At 44.7% G+C, this 20895-nt stretch overlaps 1 protein-coding gene across 3 annotated transcripts in view; it reads left to right on the top strand.

Annotated features, from left to right (window-relative positions):
• Window positions 1-20895, top strand: part of BCL2L11 (BCL2 like 11) — a 45011-nt gene that overhangs the window by 14242 nt on the left and 9874 nt on the right. For all 3 annotated transcript variants that reach the window (XM_004435791.3, XM_014791621.2, XM_087426118.1), the window contains exon 3: window positions 13634-13743. In XM_004435791.3, the coding sequence (XP_004435848.1) occupies window positions 13634-13743 (110 nt within the window). The remainder of the gene's footprint in view (window positions 1-13633; window positions 13744-20895) is intronic.

The following is a 20895-nucleotide window of genomic DNA, read 5'->3' as shown; positions in this document are numbered from 1 at the left end:
TGTCAGAGGGCCCCACTTGGAGACCTCTTCAGTGCCCCGTCCTGGGCGTGAGGAAGGTAATGAAACCAGGGAACTAAGCTATGTCATTCCTCAAGTCCCAGGGTCCCCAGGCAGCCCAGCTGCTGCTGTTTCCTTTGACTCGTCTTTGGTTGTTTGTCATGTTATGTGTGGGGTTTTTAGTAGTAAAAGTGAGGACCTGGGGGGAACGGGGCTGCCCCACCTTAGTGGAGCTAGAAATCTGTATCTTCTCTTAGCTAAATCTTTATGATTGGTATCAATTGACTCTGGCTGCAAAGTACTACTCAGAAGTTCAGAAATCACCTCTTTTACCCTCTCTATGGAATAATCGACTTTTAACATTGGGAAGAGATTGAGCAATAATCCCAGCTGCATTTACCAGATAATAACTGCAGTATCTATTGTTGTAACTCCCCTGTGTGACTCTGCTGGTGTGCCCATAGTGGGTACACTGTCCTCCTCCCAAATGCACTGCCTGAAGACATGTGGGTAACTCAAGTCTGATGCCACGTGCTGTAGGGAACTTCTGATTAAAGAAAAGAGTAAGTCCTGTAGTTCTGTATCATTGGACCGTCGGGCAGGAAAAAACAGGTTAATCATCCCTTGATTTGTCTTGTTTTGTCTTTTAGAGTGTTAGTGGTGGTGGATTTGAAGACACGTGTGTACTTACTGCCCATTGAGTGCTGGGCCATCCGAGGCCTTGCTTCCTGACCCACTTTAAGAGCACGGGGGTGGAGTGCTTGCCCAGTGCCCGAGTCTCCTCACCCCCTGGTCCGTGGTCATCCCGCTCGTGCTGGGACCTGACTCCCCGTGGACCACCGCTCCCTGCTGCCGCCTCCCACACCAGAACTCAGTTGTCTTCATTCCTTCTCTGTTGGGTCAGCCTCAGTCTCGTGACACAATTCTCATGTGATAAAATTTCCAGCCTCTCTCACCTTCTGGTCACTGGCCTCTGATCGTTCTGCTTGCTCAGTGGCCGGGACCTGTGCGGGGGCATGTGACCTAACACCGCTTTCCTTCTCTCTGGAGATCCTGTTGTCACAAAGCAAGTGTCTCTGCTTTAAAACTGGATGGACTCAGTCCTGTGCTGTGCACCAGGCTGTCGACACTACTACCCACCCTCCGACCCTGCTCTGCAGACATGTGGGTAACAGAGCACAGGACCTGACATGCCTTTCTTTTGCAGGAAATGCTAGCAGAAATTTTGCACAAGGGGGTTCATCACAGCAATATTTATAGTAGCCAAAAAGCTATTGACAGTTCTAACGGTATGGGAAAATCTCTACATTATCAGCCATCCTTTTGACAGACTGGAATGCTGTCTTCTAAATGGTGTGAAAAAGAATAATAACATGGGGAAATGTTCTTGGCATAACGTTAAGTCAGAAAAGGTTACGAAATTGTTGATGATACCCTAGATCTTAGTCCATTTGTGCTGCTCCAACAAAAATGCCGTAGACTGGGTGGCTTAAACAACATTTATCTCACACAGTTCTGGAGCTGGAAGTTTGAGATCGTAGTGCCAGCGTGGTCAGGTTCTGATGAAGACCCTCTTCCTAGCTTGTAGACGGCTGCCTTCTCACTGTGTCCTCCTCACATGATGGAAAGAGGACCTCTTCTTATAAGGGCACTAATCCCATTAGTGAAGGCCCCACCCTCATGACCTCATCACCTCCCAGAGGCCCTACCTGCAGATACCATCACACTGGGGATGAGATTGCAACATGAGTTTTGAGGGGGGACACAAACATTTAGTCCATAACACATGATTTGGTGTTCAAGAGGTTTATAAGCATAACAAAAAGATTAGAAGGAAAGTATATCAAAATATTAATAGTGGATATTTCTGTATTCAAGTTACACGTGGGCTTTTCTGTATGCCTTTTTATATTTGCAGAATCATCATAACTAGCATTTATAATAGAACAAGTCTAGTAAGTAGTATATATTTTAAATTTTGCTCTTAATTTTTTTTATTTTTTCTATTTTATTTTATTTTCTTTTGTGAGGAAGATCAACCCTGAGCTAACATGTATGCCAATCCTCCTCTTTTTGCTGAGGAAGATGGGCCCTGGGCTAACATCCGTGCCTGTCTTCCTCCACTTTATGTGGGACACCACCACAGCATGGCCTGACAAGCGGTGTGTCGGTGCGCACCCAGGATCCGAACCCGGGCCACCAGCAGCGGAGCGCGCGCACTTAACCGCTACGCCACTGGGCCAGCCCCTAAATTTTGCTCTTAAGTCTGATCTTCCTTTTGGGCCTGCCTAGCAGCTTGTCAGTAAGGCACATATGTCTTATTTGTATGCATCAGTGTTAACTGCCACCTGCTTTCTGTTGGTAAAGATTTTGTCCAGGTGAGATCAAGCGTTTGGCCCATCACCAGAAGTACTCCATTTGGACATTAGCCCCCTAATTTACTCTTTTAGGGTCTGCTTTTTATTTTAGCAAAGGGAATATTTTATTGTGAAACATCTCCCTGCGGTGGGCTTACAGATGGAGTCAGTGCCCGTGGGCTGCTGCTGCCTTCCCTGCTGGGCCGTGCAGGGATCTGGAGCACGATCCGGATGGATCTCCACCGAGTGACCTGGGCAGATCTGTTAGTCTGTCTGAGCTTCAGTTTCCTCATCCGTCGGATGAAGACAAAAGTGCTGCCCTCTGAGGGCTGTGGGAGCTTTCACATAAGCTAGTAGACAGAAGATGTCTGACAGGAACTCGGTCACTAATTTCTCTTTGCTACTCCATGACCTGTCGCAGCCAAGGCGGGTCACTAAGCATGACGGTCATGAAATGCTCTCTCCTACTTCCATGGAAAGGAACTGTCATTTCAGGAGTTTAGGAAACTCTGACAAGGAAGTGAATTCACCTGGAAATGCTACTATCATTCTGACCCCCCAGGTTAGAACCAACAAGCAAGCAAAAGAAGAAAGTCTTTTCTGGAAAGTGGCCTGGTGGGGGAGGGGAGGTCCGAATCTCCCCTAACCTCTGGTGAACCCGCGTACCACTCGAGAACCATGGCTTCATTGGCGAGTCTTTGGACCATGGAGAGACGTCTGGAGACCCACACTCTACCCCAACTCTGTCTGACCTGGGCTTGTGTTGGGGGCACCTGTGGGGGATGGCCCATTGGATTTGGCAGAAACTCGACCAGAGTTCAAGATGTGTATTTGGAGAAAGAATGGTCCTAAGACATAAGGCAGTAGCTGAACTACTTTTTCCTGCAATTAAAAGTTGGGCAGCTTTTTTCAAAATAAGGGGTAGATTGGTTGCTCATAGATTTAACATTAGAAATATTCTGTGAGTAGAATCAAGAATTTTAAAACAGCCTTTTTTTTCCTTTTTCTTTGAGGGAATTACACTCCTTTGGCCATCATTAAATTTTGGTTTTTACTTCTGAGTTAGTGAATTGTGAATCCTTGGGAACTTCTTCGTCATGTGCCGTGAGGTGACCGATGCCAGCAGTCAGTACGGACAGCATTTCCCCGGTGGACAAGTTTAAGCCCAGTTTGTAAGAGGCTGGGCCTTCCTGGTTCAAGTATTTGCTTAGACTGAGTTGGTATCCCCAGTGCCCTGTAGGAAACCCAGTTCACCTTGTGTTTCCTCTTTCTCTGCCCTGGCCCAGATCCCATGGTTCATGAGTAGAGTTGTGGTTCACGCAGACAGTGATGGAGAGGACTGGCCCCTGAGGAGGCGCTGCAGGTGTGGGGTTCTCGTCTGCCGTTGCTGCCTCGGCCGCATGGGCCCTCGGCCGGGAGTGAAGGTCGAGGCTGCGCCCGGGCTCCGGCCTGAGCCTGTCTCCTTTCCTCACACGTCTGTCGATTCATGGGTGTGTCTGCAAACCTGAGAGTGGGGAGTTCAGGTCATTTTCAGAACGAGGAAACAACTCTGGGGTTGGGAAATGGGCTGAGGCCACATCTGGTCTTGGAGCGGGGGCTTGAACTCAGGCCATCAGCTCTGCTGCTCTCTGCACCGTGCACGATGCCTGCTTTAGTTTGGTTTTGCTGCCCTTCCCTAGGAGTGAAAATGGCTTTGAAGCTCAAATTTTTTTAAAAAATGGGATCAACCATTTCAATCCGAGAGGGCACATATGTTAAAATGGAAACAGGTTCAACATGATGATTCTTAACAGTGTGACTTGCTCTGGAACTTTATTTTTTTTCCAAAATATGCCACATTCCTGGCCCAGACCATGCTTCCCATTCCAGTTCCTAAAACATTTTAATTTAAGCAACTTCCAGATTTAATGAGAAATTTGAGCCTTTTCAAAGAAGCTTGCTTACAAGGAAGGGATCTATTTTTCTCCTATGAATGTGTGTCTGTGAAGGTGTGTGAGGTGAGCCAAGCTTGACAACCGTAGTTTGTTGAGTGAGTGACTTTTCTAGGGAGTAAGTGTGCTGAGAAAAGACTAAAACGTTTCTTTTCTTGTTTATTTGTCTGTGTTTTAGTCCATCAGAAGTTTCTTAACCCAAAGTAGTCTAGATAGGAATTCTAGATATATACTATGTTAATTTATATTTGAATTTAGACCTCAATTTTATTTATACCTGAGCATGAGTTCTGTTAAAATAGTCAAAACAACTCACAAACTTAAGAAGATGGTTTGGTACATAACAGGCGCACAAATATTTGTAGATTTAATGAGAATTCAAGCGATATTTAGTGCAGTGTGTGGGTACCCACACTTCCGTCTCTTTTTTTCACTTGAATTTTATCATTGTGCTCATTTGAAGCTTAGAACTGTGTTTTCTCTGTCAGGAAAGCCTGGCATAGACCATACACCAGCTTGTTTTCTCTCCAGTTCTTTTTTCTTATAGCACTGCATGAACCGTGGGAGTGGAAAGTTCCAGCAGGGGACACAGTCGGGTCTTGGTCCTTCCACTGACCCGTTACAGCCCCTGGGGCAAGTCCCTCCACCTGGCTAGGGACCAGCATCAGGAAGGCAGTGCAGCCGTTCACTAGTGCTCAGAGCACCGTAAGAGGATCAGGGGCAAGGGCGTGCTTGCAGTAAACTAGACTAACCCCAGTTGAACCGGTATGGCGCGGTGGGTGTCTAAGTACAGGAGTAGCCAAGCCATTTCGCCCAGTTTATGAACCCACTAGGAATCAGAGCTGAGCCAGCAGCCATGTCTACCCTGGAGGGATAAGGGAGGGATACACTGTCTGTCCTGGGAGGAGGAGGGGGAGAGCGTGTGACCCTGAACAGATAAAAGACCTTCCAAACCACCAGACCTGACAGTCTTTCAGTGCAGAATCCTACACATCTTACACTTGAACTTACGCTAATGGTGACTGTAGCCTCCAGTCCTTTCCTGTGTGGGAGGACGTGGCGCATGGGATTTTTCTGGCTTGCAGGCTAGGCCTAGAATCCTCCCCTGGAATTGCCGAACTGTGTGAAGGTTAGGTGGTGGCTTGAACCGTTAGTCCAGGCTGGTCAGTGGATGAAGGAACTGAGCTAACCGTCTTCCCATTGACTGTTCACTGTACTGCTCAGATGCTCTGCTACCTTTGCCTTCGAGTTTTCTTATTTCTTTTGCAGTGTTTAATTCTCGTAACATTTCTCTTTATTATTTTTCCTACAAAAGGCTGTGGGGCTTGTGTCACTTAGAGGTGGGATACCCGCTTTTCAGCATGAACATAGTCGGTCAAGACGCACGAGCTTTGTGGGTTTTCTAGGGAGAGGAGTCAGCCCAACTGTGACAGACGTTATGTTTTGAGGACAAATATTTAAACCACTGAATGTCTAAACACAACAATTACATCTTTGATTATCCAAAATAATGTCTGGAATTGAGGTGTAAAGTTTGTTTCTCTTCTTATGCCGTGTGGGGTGAAAAGAGACAGCTGCCTTTTGTGAATTTAAGTGGGAAGCTTTTATTATGCCTCCTCCTTCTGGTGTGTTATCGCTCACCATGTGTCTGTGTTAACAGATCAGTGCTTCACTTTATGTGAAACCGTTATACGTTTCAACTGCATGAGTAAAATGGATAGACTTTTATGTGTTTTAACTTTAAAACTGTTTAAGATGTAGCTTTTTAGGATTCTGTTTTTGTCCCATGCCTTGGTCTTCACTATTGTTAAGATGAAATACAGTAATAGTTAAGACCTTAATGTGAATTTAGAAGAGATTTTCATCACCTATTTCCTGCCAGTGTTAAATTTCATAGAGGAAACCACACTTTAACTCTGTAGGCAGAAATTTTTATATTTTAATTCTCATTTCCTCCCCAAGATCTGATTTTTGGCTAGAAACAACATAACAGTTAGTGAAAGCCAGTAACTTCAAATTTTTTAACACTTTACTTCTAAGGAATGGTCTTAACTGAATTAACGTGTAGAGTTGTATATTTAATTTTAAAAGTTCTCTAAAAAGCATTTCTGTTTTACAGTTTTGATGGAGTAAATGGTGAAATTGTCTGAATAGGAAATTGCCTACGCTGTCAGTAGAAGGGGTCTGGGGCTTATGTCTCTTTCTTAAAGCAAGTTGGTCTTCATCTGACTATACTTAGTTTTCAGGGTATTTTTGTTTTTCAGAATAAGATGGCACAGTCAAATCCTCTGTATTCCTCTGAAAGGAATCTAAGACTGTAGAAGTGGAGGTGCGGCCATCCTAGAGACCTGCTGGGGCTGGGATCAGTGGAGGGAAAGTGAGGAGCAGAGTAGTGTGCTGTGTCCTGCCCCTGGCCGGACCCAGTGCAGACCCCCACCATGAGCTATTCAGAGCAGCACGTTTCTGGAGCGTGCTGGAGGGGACCAGGATGGTGGTGGAGTGTCTTCCCAGGGGACGTTTTCATCATAAAAGGTACATGGGAGGAACTGGTTCAGGACCTGGTCTGGGGCGTGTAATGGCAGCTTTGTTGATTTAAAAAGAGGGATAAATGATTGAGAAGGATTACAGATTGTCTTTATAGCCCCAGGGGAGAGAAGCAAGATTGGAGCCGGGGTTAAAGGGAACACTTCAGTTCCCTATGAGGAGGAACTTTGTAGCACTGAGTGCCCTTTAATGAGGACTGTAGTGCCTTAGGAGAAAACGTGCACCTGTCTGGGAAGTGGGCACGCAGGCCGGGCGACCGCGCCTCATGTTGCAGAAGGCTCCTGTGCACGTCTCCCACCTGGTGTAAGGTGCAGGCTTCTGCTGTGGCCAGGAGTTAGCCGGGTATGTCCTTGGACGTAGACGTAACAACTCAAGGTCTGGTTTGCTCCTGGCATGTCACTGGCTTCTAGTAAATATGTGTTGTGGGGACAGATCAGGTGAAATGGATGACGAGGGCTTTTGACGTTGAAAGTAAATGAGTGAAAAAGCATAGCACGTTAATCTTACTGCCTTTAGATTAGTATTTTATTGTAAGAAACGATAATGGTGAGAGAGGAAAATATCATGAATGTCAGTTTCCAGACTTTTGTCCAACTTCACAGCCTTGGTTTACTGGCAGTTTCCAAATGGTCAGACTGGAAATTGATGAAAGCAGCTCATTTTGACTTTGTTACCCATGGCCACGTGAAAGCAATGGGCAACAGGCGTCGAAAGAGTCAGTATGAAAACACTGGCCCCATCACATCAACTTCATTATTTGTGGTATTTTATCCTAGCAGCTGTTTGTAAAGCATTGTTTTGAATTCATGCGGCTGCCCAGGCTTGACACAAATATGTACCAGGGAAAAACAGATTTAGGAATGTTATGAGTACTAATGCTAACTCCTACCGCTTTATTTTATTTCTAATCGCTTTCATTTTCATCCAGTGGCTCGGTGGACTTGATAGAGGATTTATCAAAAAGTAAAATGATGCAAGTGAGAAATAGGCCCAGAGGGCGGGGTGCATGTACGTGCAGGCGTGTGTGTGGGTGTGTGCATGTGAAATTGGGTTCTGGCTCATTGATTTCTGAGAACCGTCAGCGTTTCTGAAGGTGATCCTGATAGCATTTACTGCAGTACAGCTTAACTGTGATAGCGGCAGACCTCCTTCCCCTGTGGCAACTGGGAATTCTGGAGCAGGTGAGATAGCCTGATCACTCAGGTGGGGTTCCTGAGGAAACCTTAGCGGGCTGGCTGGTTGCTTCCTTCTTCCTCCTGTAAGCTGTGGATCACTCTGGTTACTGGATTTGGGAAAGATATTTCTGAAAATATTCGCTTAAGTAAGGAGACTACTGGGTTGAATAAACATTCTAGAATTTTTATTTCTCCAAATGAATGCTGAGCCACCTGCAAAAGCAGTGCTTTCCCTACACATTTTTGGAGTATTTCTTTTGGAATTAGTTTAGCACTGGTTTCAAAGCCTACAAAGAAATGGTCCTTTAGAGGGCCCCTTTTGGCTTTTGGTTAAATCAGACTCTCTTCAGGGAATAAAGATGGAAAACCCTGAGGTGTCAGGAAGAAGGGTCCCACAGTCCCTGGTAAGTGCCAGGCAAAATGTGCACTTATCTGCCTAAGTATGTTCTGTCGTGTGTTTAAAATAAAAAGAGTCATTTCTTCAAAGTCATATATCCTGTGTTTCTTCGGGGACCGAGAAATCCTTTCTCAGCTCTGAGTTGAATACTGATTCATGCTGATGACTTTAAAATCTAATCTTGATTCTGCCCAAGTGTTTGTAGATTGCTGAACGTCTGAAAACAGCGTCGAGTGAAGTGGGATGGGAGCTAAAACGGTGGCTGCCCCTCAAAGTGAGAGCTGCACCAGTCCCGTCCCTCAGAATGCGATTGCAGGGGTGTGAGTGTGTGTGTATGACATGACATCCCCCCCGGCATGCACGCACGCGGGCCCCATAGATGGCATTTCACAGCACCCTCACAGGGCGAGATAGCGGGGGGTAGAAAGAGTGGCATTGAATGTCACGACGTGATCTCGGTTCCTTTGAACACTTGTTGTTGGTATCAGTGGGGTAGAAGCGGTTGGGCGTTCAGGAAAAATCAGAAGGTTTGGCTTGACTGATGTTGAGCTCATTATGAATTGACGATCTCATTTTTTTTATTTTCCCACCCTAGCTGGCGGTGCAACAGAAAGCCCTTTCCGAAAGCCCCAGCCTGATTTCACTATCAGCCACTTAACCACGATATTAATTTTTTCAATTGCTGAACTTTTAAGGTTTGAAATTACCATATGGGTTGGAAAATATTCTGTCGCTGAACCAGAACAGTCTGTTAACTAAAAAACGCACACCTTTTAGTAACTTAAAGTTCTTTGGCGTTGCAAAATGCCCTCCTTTCCACCACCACCACCCACTGGTCTAGAAAAATGGATTAATTATACCTTATGGTATTTTTTCTATTGGAAATAATATGACCAATAAATTCTGGATTTCAAGAAATTATTTGTGAGAGTTTTGATAAAAATTCAACTTTAGCGTATCACACTTTTGACGAAACGGCCTGTGTCTGACACAGTTGCGTTGTAAGTTTTGATTAGTGGCTTTGGTTAGAAAACCTGAACCTGGCAAGTTCCTCTGCTCAGTCTGGTGCCTGCTGATTGGGGCTGGCCCTGGGTGGACTTCAGATTACAGCTTTGGAGTAGCTTTACATTAACAGCAGTTTATATTTCATCGTGCTTTTTTTTTTTTTTTTTTTTTTTTTTTAGAGCTTTAGTGCCAGGTTTATGGAGTGAAATGCTTACTTAAATGCTGAAACTGCGTTTTCAGTGGGCAGAAATACACCTCACCAGAATTTTTTGTGTTTGTGTAAAATTGCCTTATAAGTTAAAAACTTGATCTTCTTACATAGCAATAAGAGCTTTTGTTTCACGTAAAGACCCATTTTATTGATCACGTATCAACATTTAAGGTAGTCAGGCACATTGCAAATAGCATAATAAGGTGTTTATGCTTGATACCTTTCTTGTAGACTAGAATATAAACGAGAGCTATCTTTTCGATAGGTGGACTGTATGATTAGAATGGGAGTAGTCGGGTGGAGTCTCTAAATCTGATTATACGAGAGTAAGGGTGTGTTTTTCAAGTGCCTCCCGCCCCCGAGCCCGCCGGCTCCAGGTGCACCTTTGGAAGACTGTACCGTACATCCCTTCACCTTTGTGGTGGCCCGTGCTCTGGGTGACAGTGGGGCACAATTAAGCAAACTTAATTCTGGCTCTGACCAGCACCACCACTGTGGGCTGAGGGGCTGATTCTCTAGTCAGCCAGACCCCATTCTTTTGTTCTGGTGGGTTCTCATGTGCTAGGAGACCAATATGACAGTCACTAAGATTAAACTAGTGGTGAAGTTAAGAAAGAAGCTTCCCCCAAAAGAGAAGATATTTTGTCACTTCAGAAATAATCTTTCAGATTTATGTTGAAAAATGTATTGCATTAACTGAGATAAAGACTATCCTTTTTAAATATAGGGAGAGAGTGCCTTTTAAAATATTCAAGGTGGAATTTTTGTCTTATAATCTTACTTTATAACTGTGTATTCTGTGTACATTTTAAGTTTTATTACAAGATGAATACTGGTCATTAATTTTAGGTTTACAGATTCAAAGAACAAGAATAGTATTTGCCTCTCAAAAAAACCTCCTGTTCTGTAAAAGCGAAACCGCGATGGATGCTGTGTTAGAGTAGCCCAGACCCATCAGTCTCCTTTGCAAAAGTTCATTTATATTGTATATTACTATTCTATACCAACTTTAAAAAAACACCTACGTACAGTTGACAGCTCTCTTACTGGCCTCTTGTCATTGCCAGTTAGTATCTGCTAAGCCTGGTCTAGTCTATTCTCTTGGGTTACGACAACTCTCCTAACTCTTGACTGTTCTCTGAAGACACACATCTGGTCTTCAGACCTCTCCAGAGTTTCTTACTCTGTGCTCGGTATTTCTCAGGGTCTGGTCTGTGGGCCGTCTGCACCAGAGTTGCTCAGGGAGCTTGTCAGCGTGTAGCCTCCTGGGCCCCCACAGACACACCCTGCCTCCTGTCTCACTGCCACACCTCCTGGATATGTTTATATCTATGCATTTATTTAAGCTACTGCACTTTTCTTTCCTGTGGAAGAAATGTCTGCTTATCTCCTTCACCGCCTTCCCCAAAAAGGCATTTATCTCAGAGGTGACCAAGTTGGATTTGGCCACCAAGGTTCCGTGTTTCCTTAGCTCTGGCTAGGTTGGCACGTTCACTAAGTGCTGGTTTTGGTAAGCTGACTGCTGACACAGACTGGCACCTGCCATGGTGCTTCTGGCTGCCAGCCCGAGCATGAGCCAAGTAGAACCTTCTAAACCACACATATAAGTAAGGGTGTTAAATAGAATTCAGTAGGTTTCATCTACAGGTTGGGGAAAATTAAGCACGGGAGTTATTTTTGTTTCGTGTGATAAGAACTATAAAATATACTTAAAAGTATCCTTGCCCAGAAGAAGCTTATCATTTAGTTGAAATGTAATCCACAAGAACGTCAGCTCTGTGGGAGCAGGGCTTGGCCTCTTTGGTTGATGTGCCCAGAACACCTCCTGGAACAACGGCTGGCACGTGGGTAAATTAGTGAATATCTTGATTTATTAAACATCAGATAACTTGCCAGCAGTTTTGACCACTCCACCATCTTTATGAAAAACAGTCTGTATTTCAGGTTTTCTTTGGATAATTGGCATTTTCTTCATTTCTGACTCTGGGATTGAAAGCATATTACTCTCCGAGAGAGCCATATGTAGTGAGAAATGAGCAGGGCTCTGAAGCCCCAGACAGGTGGGTGATGGTGGGTCTAAGCGGCCACGTGGTGTCCTGCTTGCTAGCCTGGTCACCTGTATATATGGGCAGGTGTGTCTCCTTGCAGGACTGTTATTAGGAGGATGAAACACTCTGTGGGTTCTGATGCGGGGTAGGCATTCTAAACAAAGATACTTCCCTTTCCCTCAAGGGTCAGTTAACTTTTTAACAGCTTCTGAAGGAACGCTTGATTGCTGATAGCATAAAAAGAATGGTAATGATTTGATACCTGTCATAGAGTAAATCCTTAAAGAGCTGTAAACCCAGGAAAAGGAAGTGAACTACTGCATCATCGCCTGACATCACATCTACCCTGAAATGTTATTTTCTGCCAGTTTAGTCATTTAAATTTTAATTTTGATAGACTTTTACAGAGTAATGGTAGAAGTATTTGTGTGACAGAGGTACAGCCAGAGTAATCTTTATGTGATTGGATGTGTATTCAGGGGAGGTGCCTGGATGATCCTAAAAGTTTCCCCATCCTCAGCCTTTGTGTTCTCCACCAGAGCTTCCTTTAGCAGTTTCGCTGGGGCTCATTCAGAGTGCAGATAATTCTGGCGAGGATCCATGTCTGCTCTTCTTTGTTCACGCCCCCCTCAGTACACACACACACACGCACGCGCACGCACATGATGCCCTGCCTCTCAGACACTCAGTCTTTGTGGGGTCATTGTTGAATTCACTTGAGTGGGGGCTGGGGGACAGAGAAGAAGGGGCAAGAGTTTTAAGAAGACTTGGTAAAAACTCTTCATAGAGTTCACTTTTAAGTGCTTTTATAGAGCCATGAATCAACAGTTTTATTTATAGTGATAAATAAAATACAAAACAGGAAGCTATGTTCATGTTACTTTGGAATCTGATTATCATAGCTTCTTAAATATTTGGCCATGGTTAAAACATAACACGTGTGTTTAATTGCGAGTACAGGGTGCCCATTTTAACAATAAATTAACCTAAGTTGCATGTTATCAGTTGAAATCCAAGAATCTTCTCTCTTTTCATGTACGTCTTGCTGAACTGTTCTGTGAGTCTGGAAAACACTTTTTCTTGTGGCACGTGGAGAATACCGTCCTGATGCCTGATGGGGTCTTCGGATGTGACAGCTCACATTTTTGTTGCCCTTCATTTTTGCCTGTCACCTGGCTTTTAGTGGTTTCATTAACATACGAGTGAGTGTTCTGGGTGTGAATGTTACTGACAGCTTAATGAAAGGGCTAACCTCCCTCTTTTTTCTCTTTTCAAAAATGTCTTTGCTCTGCCACCCGAAACGTTTCCTCTCCCCGTGTGGTTTTGCAGACTTGAATCCATCTTTATTGGCTGCATTAATATTGAAACAAAACATGCAGTTATGCTATAATTTGGCCCCGTGGTAGCACTGTGAAGGCTCGAGGTATCACTGTCGCTGCTTCCACAGACACGCACTCGTGCAGGTAGCCTGTTGATTCTCGGGCTTTCATTTATTTTGCTTTGAATAAGACAGCCATTTCATCTCATATTCCTATGTGTTTGAAATTTTTCTAGGAATTTTACCTTGTATTAAGATCAAAATAGTTATTTGACTGACAACCGAAAATTTTTGTGTTCTCATGTGTTTCGGTGTATTTCTTTGGTGATATTTATGATACCATTTTTGTATTAGTTTGCCATCTTCAAATGGAAGTATGTCATTAATTGGCCAGGATGTTTTTCAGTTGTGCAATTCTGAATGTCCAGTTTTGAAAAGGGAAATTATTCTAGGTCTTTTATTCCTTAACCAAAGTTATGCAGCAGACTGTACCACTATGATCTTTAATGCATTTTTGTAGTTCTTGAAGTTAGAGAGCTTCCAAAAACATAGCGGCATGTGTGAGATGGGCTTGCTCCTAGAGACTTAACTTTGGAACTTTCTAAATGATCCATGGAAAACAACGTGATTTTTGTTTTGTTCTGTTGCAGCTTCGATGAGGCAGTCTCAGGCTGTTCCTGCAGATATGCGCCCGGAGATATGGATTGCCCAGGAGCTGCGGCGTATTGGAGACGAGTTTAATGCATATCACCCCAGGAGGGTAATGATGTTTTCTTTACTCCTTTTTCTCCTCACACCCTCCCCGTCCCCACCATATTTAAAAAAAAGTCACTCGTGATAATTCTGTGCTAATTATGGAAATGAGAGGTATTACCTGTGTGTGACCTACCATTGTTTCTCCTTTCCCATTTTCCACTTCTTTTATGGCTGAATTTAAGTGATGCTAATTAAATAGAATACAGTACGAGGTGGCAAAGGGATTTTATGAGCACAGACCTTGAAACCTCCATGCTAAAAAAGGGATTATTTATATAAATGCTTCGAAATACACCGATATAAATATTAATGTAGTTTTCGGTCCATATAGGGTATTTCTGCACTCCTCTTAGGCAGTTTGGGTCAAAGTTGAAGATGTTTTTAAATTTCCCTCTTCACTCAACCAAAGGGCACAACGCCAGCACACGTGTAAAAGACTCCCCTGCGATGTGGCCGGCGACTTGAGTGAGAGCAGGACAGCCGTTGATTCAGCCCCCATTGCTGTCCGTGGACGTTCATCTATTGAAATGTATTCGGAGGCCATTAATTAATACTGTGTGATTTAGGGTGTAAAAACTCGCACTCCAAATTGACTGCCACTTAAATTTTGAGGTGTGCCATTGATTTTTAAAAAACAGAAATCTTGCCCTATAGCTTTTTTTAAGTGTATTTTTTGTCTGTTTTGCCTGGTGGCGATATATGTTACCGTCTGGACACCTTTTGCATGGCAGACATGTGAAAGTGTGTAGCCTTTACCTCTGGAGTCAGGGCTGTCTTGAGCCTGTGTGACCAAGGGGTACACTAGCAAAGGTGTGATGTAGTTTTGGCTTGTTCACATTTTTTCAAACATTGTGTATGAAGATACTCTGTTGATTTTCCAAAAGGAAGACACTTAAATCTGATTTTGTAGAAAATAAAATTCTTTCTTATTGTGTCATTTCTCCTCTGGCTTTTCTGAACATTATTGTTTCATATAAGTACATCTTAAAGACCTTTTTTTAATCTTTTTCTTCTCCTGGAGGGAGGTCATGCTTAGGACACTCCAGTATTTGTATCCTTTTAATGTTTTATTCTTTTAATGTTAGTCTCTTTTTTCCTAGCTGTTGCTAAGTAAATGGACATTATCTGTTAATTGCTTTCAGTCATTCTTGTTTTCCTGTCTATATTCAATGCCTTTCAAGCTTTTTTCAACACACATGGAGACGTTTTTCCCATCACAAGGGGGTCTTTCATTCCTTCAGTATAGAATCTCCATAAAGGGGTTAAGGACTTTCAGGAAACTCACACTAGATCCTCTTTATACCTTCCTATGGGGTGTGTATGAGTCTGTTTGATGGGAAATGTGCTATAGTATGATTCTGTCATTGAATGGGAAATGTCACATTGATGAATGGCCTTAGGAATTTCTTATGATACTGTCTTTAGCTGGCAGAATGCCTGGCATCCTACACCTGACATGGACCAGTTCAGGGAACATAAATTCCTTCTCAGCCTAGATCTGAAATGGTGATTGTCTTTGCAAGGTTGGTGTTTTGTAATTTGCCACTGAAGTTACTGTTCCCCCCAATTCCTCTGCCTTGGTTTTTCTGAAGGGATTTCGGGGTTATTCTGTGTGGCTGGACTTGGCTCTCCTGCTGGACTAGGAGATACTGACCAGAAACAGGGCCCCTGTGCCTTCAGGATGTTGATCCTCATGCTGAGGTGGGGAGGACACGTCTCTTCAAGAGGGTAGGGTGAACACATCTGAGCCCTGATTCTGGGATTACGTCCATAATCCAGCAGGAGAAGATCGCTTCTGCTGGGCACGGCAGCCTCTCAAGGTGACCCTCAACAAGGAACTGACCGGGATACTGGGTCTGCCTCCTTTCCCCGGCTTGAAGGGGTTAGATGTCCTTGGGGCCAGATCTGACTTCGGTGGGGCTCCCCGAGAGAGATGCGGCAGTTGGGCCCTCGTGCCTTCAGAGTCCGGAAGCTCTGGACACCAAGATAAATCAGCAGAGCTCTGTTCTCTGGGATTGGATCAGAGCCTTTGGCCACAGAGCCGGATGTGTTTAAGGATATTTTGGAAAAGTTTGTCTTTAAACTTACGTGAAGTATCAGCGACTCTTCAAAGCTTTCCCCTGAGCCGGCCCAGATGAGTCTGGTTGATACACCTTCATGGTGGCCTTGTGTGTTCAGTGACAAGACATGAGCTAAGGGTGGCATGGGGGCTGGAGCACAGCCTCACATAGGCTGTCGAGGTGGTGAACAGCTTAGTCTCACGTGTAAATGAGACATGGACCATTGGGTTGTTTTCAGTACCTTGCCCCCCTCCATTGACAGTGAGATAGTAGCATCTAACAGGTTCATATCCTCCCTTCCCCTCCTCTCCTCCCAATGTTATTTCACACTTAAATGTTTAAGATGGTCATATCTGTTTTTTCAAATGAGATGTAACCTATTCTCAATGCTTTTGGTAAATTAATGTAAGTCTCATTGCAGTATTTTGCAATTGTGAACCTTATCTTGTATCTCTCAAAAAGTGAACCAATGTGAAAATGCAGTGGCTAATAAATTAAAGGACTCTAGATTTCTAAGTAGAGTGGGATACCAGGGGGAGGAGTAGGGACAGACTGTAGGTTATAACCTGATTTTTCTAAAACAAAGGCAAATATATTCTCCAGATTTTTATAAATAGCCAGTTCAAAACACCAGACTGAAACTCGGGATGGTGACACAGTGACCCCTAAAGCCACAGATCTCTGTCTTAATAGTTGTTGGAATAAAAACAGTCCATTGTCTGCAGTCACACTGATGGTCCATTGTTGAGTGTTGGGGGTAGGAATCTGGGGAGGAAATGGGAGGCCATTTTTGGAAAGTAATGCCTTCAAATTACGTACTGTCTTCACTGGGGGAGTTGTTACCTCCTGGCGAGTGCTGCTTTACGACGGATTTTAGCATTTTAAATACTTAGTGACTTTATTTGCTTAATACCATTACAGTACCTTTTCTAAAGTGTTGGTCTTTTATTGCCATGAGCCTTGTGAAGCCTGACAGGATATTTTCCCGTTTTTTCAGTTAGAGCAATAGAGGAAGTTGTCGTGTAGTTGTCATGTGTTCAGTCCACTTCAGGGCAGTGGGGAAGCGTATGACACGGAGCTGTGGAGTCTGAATCCTTGAAGGAGGAGGTGAGAGAGGCACAGGTGAGCACAAAGTCCCGGTGCATGTTCCCTTTCTCTCCTGTGACTCGGTGTCATTGCCCCCAGTGGCCCTGCCGGGCAGGCTGCCCCTTCCCCTGTATCTGATAGGAGTTTTACTGCTCCAAGTCTTCGTGTATTTTTGTAACTTTTTGTTTTGAAATAATTTCAAACTTACACAAAAGTCACGAGAATGGTACCAAGAACCCTCTTCAGTCTGCCACCCAAGTTCCCTACTGTGAACATTTTGCCACATCTATTGTAACATTCTCACTCTTTAACTCTGTGTGTACATATTTTCTGAGCTATTTGAGAATTATTGCAGGCATGATATTCTGTTACTCTTAAATACGTCAGTGTGTATTTCCTAGGAGTAAAAGTATCCTCTTATGTCACCCCAGTGTAATTGTCAAAATCAGGAAATTAACAATGTCTGCTGTGTCTTCTGTGGACCTTATTCAGACTTTACCAGTTGTCCCAACAGTGTGATGTTGTGTCCCCTTCAGTGTGTCGCATTGGGAGGCACAGGATGTCGATTTGTCCCATTACTGGGACTCTGGTCAGAGGTGGTGTCCTTCACTATAAGTCAGTATTTTTCCATTTGTAATGGAAGGAAGGCATGTGTAATGGAGGAAGAGCTTCCTTTCTCCCCTGTATGTTTATTTCATGGATCAACTTAAGTTCCTGGGGCCCTGTTTAATTCAACGGGTTATTATGCATTGCTCTCCATACTTATTTTGTTGCTCAAATTGTCACAGACTTGGCCGGTGGCAGCCCTCTGATGCATTTTCACGTCATTAAGCATTGAAGTGCCTTGGTATAGAACATGTTGCGGGACAAATCCCAAGGCACTGTAGAGGTGATGGAGCTCTTGGATGTGTTACTAAATGACCTACACGCACTCGGTGTCCTGACTGTTAGAGCGTCCGGGTCCAGCTCTGTGAGACTCCCAGGAGAGAGGACGAGGGCTGTCGGTGAATGCTGGGGATCGCAGGGATGTCAGTAGGCCTGCAGGGAAGAGGATTCCTCAAAGAAGCTAAATCTCTGTTTTGGGCTTTATGAAGAGGGTGAGTAGCTTGCAGGGAGATGAGGGGTGCCATGTTGTCTGTTTAAGCAGCCTGCACCTGGAAGCCTCCTCTTCATGGTGGATGCATCCACACAGCCAGCCAGGTTTCCTTTTATTCTTTAATAGCCTCTGCTGGTTTCTTTCACCACTGAGAAATTGTGTGTCCCGGGTTTATCTGCTGGAGGGAGTGGCAGCAAGTGTAGGCCATGGTCCTCTGCAGGCGAGATTGCTGTGTGCTTACCACCAGCTCTCAGGGGCTAGTGTCTGCTTGGATGAGATTCTTGGCCATAGGCTGAGGCTGTAGTCCCAGGCTGTGAAGGATGTACCAGACCCTTCAGAACATAAAAACACATGCTCTTGTGGTAATTAGGCCCATCTTCTAAACAACGTCCCTTCCCCACTACCGAGGCTGAGATCATTTACCTTCTGTGGCCTCCTCCCTGCCTTGCAGTCAGGTTATCCAGCCTAAGTCGCTCTGTGTGCAAGTAGACTGCTCGTGGTTAACAGTGACTCAGGCGTGTCCTGGTGGTGGACTGCAGTGGACAGCATCACATGAAGCTACGACAGACTCTAGATGGGCCAAGAAGTGGATGAAAACCCTTTCAGTGTTGGATCACAAGACACAGTGTACCTTTTGTTCACGCTGCCTACTTCCTGTTCTGTCCCAGGCATATGCAGGCATGAATGGACTGAACCACATGTGGACCGCAGCATAGCACCAAACCAAAGTAGAGAAGAAAGGTGGCTTGCAGACTGATTTTGATGGAAACAGAAGTTTAATTGAAGTGTCAACATGTTAGCATTTTCATATGCTGTGTACGAACTTGAAATCTTTATGTGCTGTCTTTCCTAACAAGTGAAATTCCCTGTGCTATCTGATTCTTGCTTTTATAAATGAGATTCTTCTATAGATAATGCACAAGGGAGAGGTCTAAATTGTAGCTTGTTTGGTAATAGCAAAAATTGAACATAGACCCGGAGATGCATGTTCTCAGATAGCGTTCTTTTGAGGCCTTCGTTAATCGAATGTTGGAGTTTAATAAGATAGGCTGCTTTCTGTTACTGTCTGAGAAAAGAATAATGAAAAATCTGCATATCAAATATTAAATTATAACTAGACCTATCTCTTGAAATGGTGAGTTGCCGCACACGTTACTCACGTAAGTTTACAGAATGACAGTTTTCATAGCAGAGACAGTTATGAGTAGAGAAATGAAGTGGTGCCTGCCCTTCACTAGTGATAGAGTTTTCAGGGGTGTAGTGAGTGTGTTCCCTGGAGTTGGACGAGGCAGTGGAGTGTTTTGGTTTTGAGTGTTCCACACCTTTCTCGTGCCACACCGTCTCCATGTCCCAAGAACAGCGACCCCCTGACGGAGATGCTGGAGCCCGTGTGATAGAAGAGTCGTCCTTTGTATGACTTCAGAATGCTTTGTGTTTCCCCGAGACCTTTGAGAGAGCATGTGGTTGCGATTATCTCAATGGAGACGGCGACTGTGGATGGCAGGTTTCCTGAAGGAGGGCTTTCCGTGACTTGTGGAGGATGAAGCATGATCTTGTAGGAGAACCCAGCTCACGGATGCATGCGGGGACTTCGGGGTCAGACCTGGAATCCTGCCTCTATCTATTAACCTTTGGGATCCCCATTTTCAGTCTGTCTCTTAGGGGTGTCGTGAACTTGAGAACATTTAGTGATGGAGCTAGGAGATGCTGTCATCCCTTGTCACCATCATTCTGTTTTCTCTCACTTTGAGCTATAATTGAAGCATTTCCAGTTGGTCTTCAGAGTTCAGGAAGAGAGATGCTAGTGCCTTTGTTCCCCTGTCTGTCTTTTAAGCACTCTGCTTGGTAAACACGTCGTGTGTTTGACCCTGCTGACGCATGTCTGTCTGGGTGTACGCAAATGTGAGCTGAGATTGAGGCACTGGTGTGTGCTTAAATGGCTGGGTGGGCACCATGCTGGATGTGGTTGTGTTTATTCACACCGTCTGCGAGTGCTCCGTCAGTCTGTGGCAGGTGGGTACACCTGCACGGCTGCCTTGCCGTTGTGGCACCGTGGGCCATTAACACTTAACCATTTGGAGGTGCAGGTGCCTGGAGGGGGACTTCAGAGAGGTCTCACTGGGGTTTTTTTTTAATCTCTTGAGGAGGAAATGAAGATGCACATGAGGCGAGGCTTGGCCCTTCTGCAGAGGTACAAAAATAATGAACCTCTCGCATCATCCTCCGCTAGACTTCTAGCTGAACCAAAGCAGAAAGTTTGAGTTGTGGTTAAAGTGCGTTACGTCTCATTAGCATTTTTCTGAAGCTGGGGCATTTCGGAACAGTGTGTTCTTGCTCTGAAGCTGATGTTTCATCTAAGGGTGCCTCACTCGGGAGAGGTGAGAACCGTCCCTGGCGTCTCTGTGGTTGGCCATAGTGCAGCAGCACGCCTCACAGGTAGTGGTGGAGGCTTCTTCATTTTAGCCGACGTGGGACCTGGGGGCTGGCGAGTTAGAGATCCACCAGGAGGAAGTGTGTGTGGTACTGCCTGAAGAAAATCCAGTGCACGCCAGGCCCGACTGGAGGGTAACTGGAAAACTGGCTATTTGTCCTATGAAAAACCTTAACTGGAATAGTTTCTTTGAAAGGATACATCAAAAGTAGGAGGCAAGTTGGATTCGTACACGTGAAGTTTTTCTGTGACATTTGAATACATCGTCACTATAGGGGGTCAGCTTCAGCACAGGGAGCTTGGCGAGTACCGTGGGAGAGCTGGATCCTGGTTTTTGTGTGGGAGCACCGCATCCGGTAGAGGGGCTCCCCTGGCGCCCTTTCCACAGCTGTGTTGACATCAAAGCGTGTTAGGCACAGGCTATGCAAATGCCCGTGTTGCCCTGGTGATAAATAGAAAGTGAATTTGGTCTTGGGGTAGCGC

Source organism: Ceratotherium simum, chromosome 40 (assembly GCF_057802395.1).
Source record: "Ceratotherium simum simum isolate JZ-2026a chromosome 40, ASM5780239v1, whole genome shotgun sequence".
NCBI lineage: Eukaryota > Metazoa > Chordata > Mammalia > Perissodactyla > Rhinocerotidae > Ceratotherium > Ceratotherium simum.
The sequence above is the reverse complement of the archived record's forward strand: the minus strand, read 5'-3'. Positions and strand labels throughout refer to the sequence as shown.